The 9,180-nt window shown below is 36.1% G+C and overlaps 2 protein-coding genes across 4 annotated transcripts; one reads left to right on the top strand and one right to left on the bottom strand.

Annotated features, from left to right (window-relative positions):
- The first annotated feature begins 4,761 nt into the window (after positions 1 to 4,761).
- Positions 4,762 to 6,911, top strand: CBL8 (calcineurin B-like protein 8). 3 transcript variants are annotated; one of them, XM_079084084.1, is made up of 9 exons: positions 4,762 to 4,979; positions 5,406 to 5,532; positions 5,614 to 5,696; positions 5,771 to 5,830; positions 5,913 to 6,021; positions 6,091 to 6,143; positions 6,237 to 6,317; positions 6,399 to 6,511; positions 6,635 to 6,911. In XM_079084084.1, the coding sequence occupies exons 2-9, from the start codon at positions 5,436 to 5,438 to the stop codon at positions 6,702 to 6,704; spliced, it is 666 nt and encodes a 221-aa protein (XP_078940210.1). In that variant the 5' UTR covers positions 4,762 to 4,979; positions 5,406 to 5,435; the 3' UTR covers positions 6,705 to 6,911. The 3 variants fall into 3 exon arrangements, with proteins under 3 accessions (XP_078940210.1, XP_078940209.1, XP_078940211.1); XM_079084083.1 differs by having other exon boundaries at positions 4,765 to 4,979; positions 5,412 to 5,532; XM_079084085.1 differs by lacking the exon at positions 4,762 to 4,979 and adding an exon at positions 4,995 to 5,189.
- A 64-nt stretch (positions 6,912 to 6,975) lies between these two features.
- Positions 6,976 to 7,701, bottom strand: LOC145165355 (photosystem I reaction center subunit II, chloroplastic-like). The gene has a single exon (XM_079084086.1). The coding sequence runs from the start codon at positions 7,631 to 7,633 to the stop codon at positions 7,031 to 7,033; it is 603 nt and encodes a 200-aa protein (XP_078940212.1). The 5' UTR covers positions 7,634 to 7,701; the 3' UTR covers positions 6,976 to 7,030.
- Between the last annotated feature and the right edge of the window lie 1,479 nt (positions 7,702 to 9,180).

The raw sequence follows: 9,180 nt of genomic DNA, 5'->3' as shown, positions 1-9,180 counted from the left end.
GATGAGATCTTCGATTCTCGTTTAGGTCATGTTGGCAAAAAGTCGCTCGATCTCTAATTCGAGTTTTTAGTTGTCTACTGCTATGTCCGAAACTTCGAAAAATCATAACTTCCTCATACGAAGTCAAATTTGGGCGTTCTTTTTATGTATGTTTACGGTTTAATGATATCTACGACTTTCATTTAGATACCTAAGGCTAAAAAGTATTTTATCGGAATTTCGTATTTTACGCTTAACAGTGTTTTGTCCGTTTTGTTGCGGATCTTCGATTGGTCATAACTTCTTCGTTATAACTCGGATTTTAATGTTCTTTATATTTTTGGAAACCTTGTTACGATATCTACCACTTAGTACACTCAAAGTGAGACTTTCGAACATTTCATTTTTGATGTTATTCCAATTAATTCAAAAAGGGATTACCACATTTGACTTTTAGTCAATACATTGACCTGAAATATCGGGTTGTTACAAAAGATGCCCAAACACACTCTGAGAGTTCAGGTCTAGTTGATTCCGGAAAAATTTCCTCAACAACACAGTTGTTAGGAGGGTTGTGGTTCGGATTTTGAACAACAGAATTTGGAGTACTAGAGTAGAGTTCTGAAGTCCGATTCAGGTCCAGGTTTGTCAGAGGCAGAAATTGCGTGGAATCGGGACACTTGACAGCTATAGGCTTAAACTTAGGAATCAAAGATGCAAAATGGTCAGGAGTCTCCGGAAGGGGTGACAGGGGAGAACCAGGTGTATCCGAATGTTTAATGTTCGGAACATCTCCCATAAAAGTCAGATTTTCTAACTCCTTCAAGGGACGAACAACTGGTCTCGGAAACTCGCTTTCGAGACCAGGAGCTTTTGACCAAGGATGACGAAAATTGTGAGTCATTCGTTCATTTGCTTCAAAAATGTCTATGACGTGGTGCATGTCATCAATCTTAGCATTGAGACGTTTGTTATCAGAAATTAAAACATTTCTTTTAGAATAAGTTATTTCACACTTGTCTTTAAGAATGATACATTCATCTTTTGACATTACAAGCTCATGTTCTAAAGACTCTATTTTTAACTTCTTATCCTCGAAATGTAACCTAAGACGACTCAATTCACTATCCTTCTTCTCACTGGCTTCTATGGCTGACTCATAGGCTTTGTAAATGATGTTCATATCTGATTGGATCTGGGTTAGATGCGGTTCACAAAGAGACAAGTCAAAATTATTATTAGTAATCATAGATTTTACCTTTTGAACGATGCTTCTGTCGGGTGGATCGTTGGTAGCCATGTAGCAGTAGTTTGGTTCAACATCTTTATTATCACTTTCGGACCCAGACGACCAGTAGCCTTCATCACATTCAATTTCTTGTCGAGCCATAAGACACATGTTTCTGCCAGTTGTTACGTCATCATCATCTCCAGACGACCAATACCCTTCCACATCCCTTGATACAGTTGTAACAAAATCCTTTTCACTATCTGCCATTTGTTGAGCTCATCGTGCATAGTAAGCAGAGTCATTGATCTTGGGTTTCTATGGGACTTCGGCTAAGCAATCTTTGGCAAAGTGGTTTGCATGTCCATATTTGTGACACACAATCTTGGGTTTTTCAGACTTCGGAATCTGTGGAGGTTCCAAGGTGTGATTCGGAGGCTTGTAGGCTGGAGGGTTTTCGGAAGGTTTGTTGAATGGTTAATGATTATTTTGGTGAGGAGCTTGAAAACGATTGTTTTGGTGAGGAGTTTGGAATCGATTTTTGTGAGGCTTGTTGAAAGGACGGTTGTATTTCATGGAAAGTAGGGAAAACTCTTGTTGGAAACGTAGTTCGGAGTCCATTTCTTCAGGGTAAAGGTCATTCATAGATTGATAGTTAGAGTTTGTGAGAACAGGAACAGTTGGAGGTGAGGGTTGAACAGGAGGAATAAAAGAAACAACAGCGGTGAGGGGGTCCGAAACGGTTGGGTTTGAGGTTTGTGGATCATAGGAACTGACTAGAGCTAAAGGACCTCCAGTGATTTTGCGTAAAGTTTGTGCAACATTCGACTCATGACCTTGAAGCTCATCGAAAAGTTGATAAAGCTTGAGCTTTTTCAGAGACCCATTGCTCTGAAGACATGATTTCACATTTCCCCATTCCTTTCCGAGACTGTTAATGGACTTGAGATTGTACTCAAGTGGAGTTCGGACTATCCCATGAGTTGTCATGTTGTTGACGACGATGCAGTATCTGTTTGAAGCTGAGGCAACAGATTCACCAGGTGTTGTAGTGAAAGTGTCGAACTCATTAACAACCGAAGTCAGGCGCTTATCCTTCATGTTCTTTGACCCTTCGAACAAATCTTGAAGTGTGTCCCAAATCTCTTTTGCAGACTTGCACAGTTTGATGTGCTCAAAGAGAGAAGGTGGAACACCAAACTCCATTTCTGAAAAGGCAACTTGATCAGCATGCAACTTTTCAAGATCATCAGCAGTAAGAGGTGCTTGTCGTTGTTGATCCTGTCCCAAAAGAGTTGCAGCAACATCTCTAACAATGGTTCGAACTGGAACATGAGGACCTTCTTTAACGGATCTGCAGATAAATTCACCCTTTTCTTTTCCAAGTAAAAATCTTTCCATTCTGACTTTCCAATGATCAAATTCTTCAACAACTAGCAGTGGGGCACGTGTAGGGCAACCCACGCTATTTTCTATTTGCATTGAGTACATTTATTGAGTATTAGAAGTAGCCATTGAAGTTAATATATCTTGAGCAAAAGTGGTATATAGAAGAACTTTTATCCTGAACACAAAAATGACCAAAATACCAAGGTAATCTCGAGTCAACTATAATATGTTCTTATGGATTCAAAGGACAACCACTCAAGCTCTGATACCAATTGTGAGAACAAGGATCGATTGCGCAGGGACAAGGAATGAAAACTTAAACCTTGAGTTAATGCTTAAGATCAATGTCTGCTTCAGATTAATAGTTTCAGTCAAGTCTGGCAAGACCAGTCTAGACTGAATATAAGAATCAACAAAGTACTTCAAGTATTAAATATAAGACTATGAATATGATCAAGTAAAGGCAATAAATGAACACAATGAATGTTTGAAAGATAGATTTGAGAGAAAGGTGCAAGTGAAGTAAATAAGAATATATCTATCTTTGTGGAACAATCTGTCACGTATAATTGTCATTGAATGCTCCTTATATAGGAGAATAAGATACATCGTACAAACCATAAACATACATAGGACCGGATAATAGAGTTACTCCTGACACTCTGATTATCTAACTTGACAAAAGAGTCTAAGTCCTATGATACGTTACATCAAACAAAATGAAAATTTTAATTAATACAGACAGAAAAGTAGATTCGAACATGCACCAATCTTCACTCCGGACTTCAAACAGACTCCGGACCACAAGTTGACTACAGAATAAGAACTGACTTCGGAACTGGGCTGACTCTGAAACATACAAAGGATAGAGATTGCTAGAGGTTCACTTTCAAGTTCCAACAATGAATACAATGATCATTAATAGAGGAAGAGATGAAAAGAGCCTAAAATGGAATCGTGAATACTAAAGACCATACGAGGCACCATTGATAGATTTCTTATGAGTTTTTTTATTTGCTATTCACTTTAATAATGTATTGTATGGATTTCTTAATTGTTTGATAGATTTGTGGTATATATTATTATTCTAAACAAAAGGGTAAAATGGTTATTTTTATTATATTATTTTAATTTAGATTTATGTTAATTTGGATTTTGTATGGGGTTTATATATATATATATATATATATATATATATATATATATATATATATATATATATATATATATATATATATATATATATTATTAAGCAACATAAGGGTAAAATTGTCATTTTTATAATTCATCACAACAATTCAGAGGTTCCAACCAAACAACATATTTAAAATTCAGATCTTAAAAATTCAGATCCTGCCAAACAGCCCCTAATATGAAAGGAAAACACCAAGACTTTAAAGATGTTTTAAATGACTTTGTCTAATAATATAATGTCAGCCGATGAACTTTGGACTTTGTTAAAGTTGTTTATTGTTCCAAAATATTTTTATTGCATATAGCATCTTATTAGCCATTCATGTCATAGTTACATTTGCAGAAAAAAAAATTTCAAAGCCGAAATTATTGAAAAATTATCTAAGAAAAGTTATATGGTTTGACAATATTATGTATAGTAAAAAATATATAAGATAAAATTGATTTTGATAATATTGTTTTCTATAAATTAATTGTTTTTGTAATGTTGTAACCATACTTGTTTTTTTTAATATTATTAGTGAATTTTTTAATGGTATGTCTATTTTCGAATTAATATTTATTATATTTATGACTTACATAGATTTGTAATTACTAGTCTAGCAAGAAACGGAAAGGTTGATTAAAATCTTACCATTCATAATCAGGGACGGTTCCACTATCGTGCCCATAGTGGCACCGGCAACCCCTTATTTTTTCGGATACAGTGTAAAAATTTTCGAATTTTTCGTTTTTTCTAAATTTGTGCCACTATGTAAAAGGAAAAACATGTCACCGGCAACACCTATTACGAAATTCTGGGTCCATCCCTATTGATAATAATATCGTAAAAGAAAAAAATCTTATATTTTATTTGGAGCGAAGAGATCGGTGAATGATGAAATACAAAGTCAAACTAAAGAAAATCGTGAATGATGAAATGCAAAGTCAGACTAAAAAAAGTCGTTGCTGATTTTAAAACTGAATTATTGAAATAAGCTCCAAAAGTAAATGTGGAATTTTTTTTTATATCGAAACCTACGGGACGACCGGTGGAAGATTAAAATTTTGGGTGTCACAGATTTCATCAGGAACAATCAGCCTTAAAAGTCCTCGAAAAAACAAACATATCAAATCAAAGTAATCAGGCTGAACAAGTTCACTTTCAATCTTGTTTTCCCTCTTTAATCGACACCATCTCTAATAGCAGGTCTGCATCTGAATCTGAATCTGAATCTTCATGTATGTGTGTGTGTGTTTGTTCTGTGTTGATGGATTAAGAAAGTCAAAGCTTCTACAGTGTTCCAATGGCGGGATCTTGATAATGTAGTTTGATTATGGCGGTTTATTGATTGATGAAACCATAATTATATTTTCTTCCTGTTCAAGAATGTTGGAGGGCGAATGAGTTTTATTTTGGGTATTTGCTAATAGTAGTTAATATGATTAGATTCCTCCATTTCCTTCTACTTCACGTTCTTTATTTTATACTTTCGGCTGTAAACCAAGATCCAAAGAACACAGAACGTTGAAAAGCAAATGGATCGGATCCATTTTGACCGAAAAGAAGTAGTCTAGTTGTTGTTTGTGATTCATTAAGTGGTATTTAGATGCATTTTGTTCTTGTTGTGTTGAGTTACAGGCGCATAGACATCGATCCTCCACCATGCCTGTGTCCATAAAAGAATGTTGCTGTTTCTTGAAGAAAATTGGAAACCCTCGAAGAATCATCCACTTTGCTCTTCTTGCTTCCGAGACATCATGTTAGTACCAAAAAATGCATATTTGTAATCAAGATTTTGGGGTGAATTAATCTGATCGCTGTACTCTGTTTTATTTCACAGTTTCCATCAACGAAATCGAGGCATTATACGATCTTTTTGAGCGATTAAGCCATGCCATAATCGAAGATGGTCTTATTCACAAGGTATATATTAAATAATGGTTTAACTTTAATATCGAAGAACAGATTCCAAGTGTTTATGCCATTTTATTGTACAGGAAGAGTTCAGGCTTGCGCTTTTCGGCGACAGCAGCACGCACAATCTGTTGGCAGATCGTGTGAGTAAACATTTTCCAGATTTTCTTGGTTTCTTCCAAAAAAATCACTAAAAATGATTGAATTTTTAATCCGATATTACAGCTTTTTGATATATTTGACATCAAGAAAAATGGGGTTATTGAATTTGACGAATTTGTTCGTTCCCTAAGCATCTTCCATCCTGATGCTCCCGAATCTGACAAAATTGAATGTAAGATACACCTGTTTGACTCTCAAAAGTCAAAACTGAATCTAATAACACTTGATAATCTTATTGCAGTCATGTTTAAATTATATGATTTGAAGCACAATGGCTTCATAGAACGAGACGAGGTAAGCAAAAACATAATAAAGTTTGGGAATTTAGTCAAAGTTTGACTTTAAACTGAATCCTTCCTGATCTTGGAAATACTTCACAATTTTAAGTTGAAGGAGATGGTGTTGGCTCTTTTGAGTGAAATGAATGTGGATTTATCAAATGATGAAGTTGAAGCGATCTTGGATAAGGTATAGAGAGCGAGTAATCGTGGGTTTATTTTGACTTTTATAGTCTTCAATTTTGACTCTTTTACTCACGAATTTGGTTAGACCATTTTGGATGCAGATCTTAATGGGGATGGAAAGATAGATTTAGAAGAGTGGAAGGCATTCATACCGAAGTATCCATCCCTTCTCAAGAACATGACTCTTCCCCTTCTTAGGTAACTCTTACATGCATGTTGATTATTATTAAATATTTTCATATTATCAAAAATCTTTATTTATATGAAATGAAAAGGTAATATACTCATGGTTTCGTTTGTTTCTTATACAATAAATAATAGGGAGATCACTCAAGCGTTTCCGAACTTTGTGTTAAATACTCAAGTCCGCGATCTAGAAATAGTAACGTGAAGAAGCAACAAAGTTGATCTCTACGTGCCATTTTTCTTTGGAACATGTTTCAAAATATTGTTTGGATGTGAGGATTCATTTTCATTGGTATCTTTCTATTTATTTGTAACCTATATGACCATTTCGATAGAAATGATACCTGAGTAAGCATTGTTATTACAAAATATTTTGTTCTATATTATGATATGGGTGTTAATTTGCATGATACATAGATATCAAGATTGACATATTCGTGGAACAATCTTCGCTTTAAAATTAAAACACACAAACATGAAATAAAAAAGCATCTTTTTAATTACGAAATGAAGTACATAATCACAAATCCATCATATATCATATGGTTGCTTGCCGGTGAACTTGACTTCAATTGGGCTAACATTCTTCCCGATTGACCTCATGTTTTGACCCACACCTTGTCGGCCGGCGTTCACCTTTTCCGGGTAAACCCCATCTTTAGGGTGCAAATACTGAACTTCACCGTTAGGGAACACCCTGTAGAACTGATACTTGATCTTGTATTTCGACCTCAATCTAGTCCCCAAAGCCAAACACTGCTCCTTCCTCGCCAATTTCAATAGATTAGGTCCTTCCCTCATGATCGCAGCGCCGCCCGTCGGCATCTCGAAGATCTGCTCCTTGGGGGATTCCCATGTGATGACGTAGAACTCCTCCACCTGAGCTTTTCGGAGCAATCCACCGGTGCTTCCAGCGAAGATAGGAGATGGGGTGTTGGGGTCGAGTTCCGGTGGGGTGAATCCAACTGGAGCCTCTTTAGTGGGGGTGGCAACCTCCTCGGCTGCTGCCTTGATGGTGAAGGTACGGGAGGTGAGCTTGAGCTGCTTCACGGTGGTGAAGGAGGATTGTTTCCATTGAGACACGGGGTTTGAGAGCGTTGGGGTGAAGAGAGAAGCTTGCGCAGCCATGGCCATTGAAGAATGAAGATGGATGAAGATGGTGAGGTGTTGTGAGGGTGGGAGATGTAACGAGGGGGAAAGGAGATTATGTGGAGGTGGGAGTGGGTAAGTGAGATAAGGTGATATTGGATGACCAATAAGAATGCCCTATTTTGATACGCTTGCATATCTCTCCTATTTCAGTATTTTGTATTGTTTTGTTTTGTTTTTTTCATTTTAAATATAGTGTTTAAAGGAAATAGTTTTTTGAAAAAGCCTACTTTGTAAGTTTGTATTCAAAAAGCCTCTGGTGAATCACACAATTTCAAAATGAAATTTAACTAAGTTTTTAGATATTAAAAATGCTGTGTAAAAATAAGAAACGTTGAAATTATTATTATTATTACTATTTTTTATTTTTAAAAATTATAAATGTTTGGATGTAATGTAATGGTCGGGACAACCACTTCGATTCAAAGACTTTTCCTTTGGTAACGAAGCATCACCCACCGGTGTCAGTGTCGCTGCTAGGCTCCCCCTCCCTACCCCCCCCCCCACCCCCCCGGACCATCCCGTCCCTTCTTAACTTTGCATTAGTTTTATTTTAAATTAAAAAAAAAAATTGCAAGAACAATCCATGTAGTTGTCAATTTTTTATGATTGTACTATAAAAAATTTAGACTTATATCAATGATCCAAAATTGGATATTTTTTATTGAATTGGTCCATGCTACACTTGAAAATGGCTATTATGCCCTTTAATTTAATTTTTTATATTATTTAAAATTTTAAACAGTTAAAAATATATAAATCTCTCTCTCTCTCTCTCTCTCTCTCTCTCTCTCTCTCTCTCTCTCTCTCTCTCTCTCTCTCTCGGTGTAGTCGAGCCGATCCGAGTTGAGTATTGTCAAGCTCGAAACTCGACTCGACTAAAATACTCGAGCTTAAAACTCGACTCGAACTTATTTTCAAGCTCGGGCTCGAGCTCGATAAAATAACCAAGACTTTTGAGCTCGGCTCGACTCGACTCGATTAATTATTAAAACAATAAAACTACATAAATTTCAATATAAACATAATTAAGATCGCGAGCTCGACTCGGCTCGGCTCGAATATGTAGAATATGAATAAATATGATGGTAAAAATATAAATATAACTAAGCTCGCGAGCTTAACGAGCTGAGTATTCTAGCTCGAGCTCGACTCGATTCCAACCGAGTCGATCTCGAGTATTTATCGAGTCTCCCTCTCTCTCTCTCTCTCTCTCTCTCTCTCTCTCTCCAAGAAAGCCTTAATTGTTGGAATATGATGATACTTTATAACAATTAAAATATGCAAAGAGAAGCAAACTAGCAAAATCATATTCCATAAGGATCACAACTTCAACAGTTTATTGCAACGAAACTAATAATCATAGAAAGAAGAGGTTGAATGATATACCTTTCTTTTGATGTGGATTGAATCCTTACTTCTTTTTGGATGACGAAGAACTCAAATCGAAACTCCTCTAATGTGGAAGCACCCCAAGAATGACAACATTCTTTTTCTTCCTTTGGCAAAAAATGAAAAACCCTGGGTTGGAA

Source organism: Lactuca virosa, chromosome 3 (genome assembly GCF_052849685.1).
Source record: "Lactuca virosa cultivar CGN04683 chromosome 3, Lactuca_virosa_CGN04683_v6, whole genome shotgun sequence".
NCBI classification, from domain to species: Eukaryota; Viridiplantae; Streptophyta; class Magnoliopsida; order Asterales; family Asteraceae; genus Lactuca; species Lactuca virosa.
Note: the sequence above shows the minus strand (reverse complement) of the source record. Positions and strands in the feature narration are given on the sequence as shown.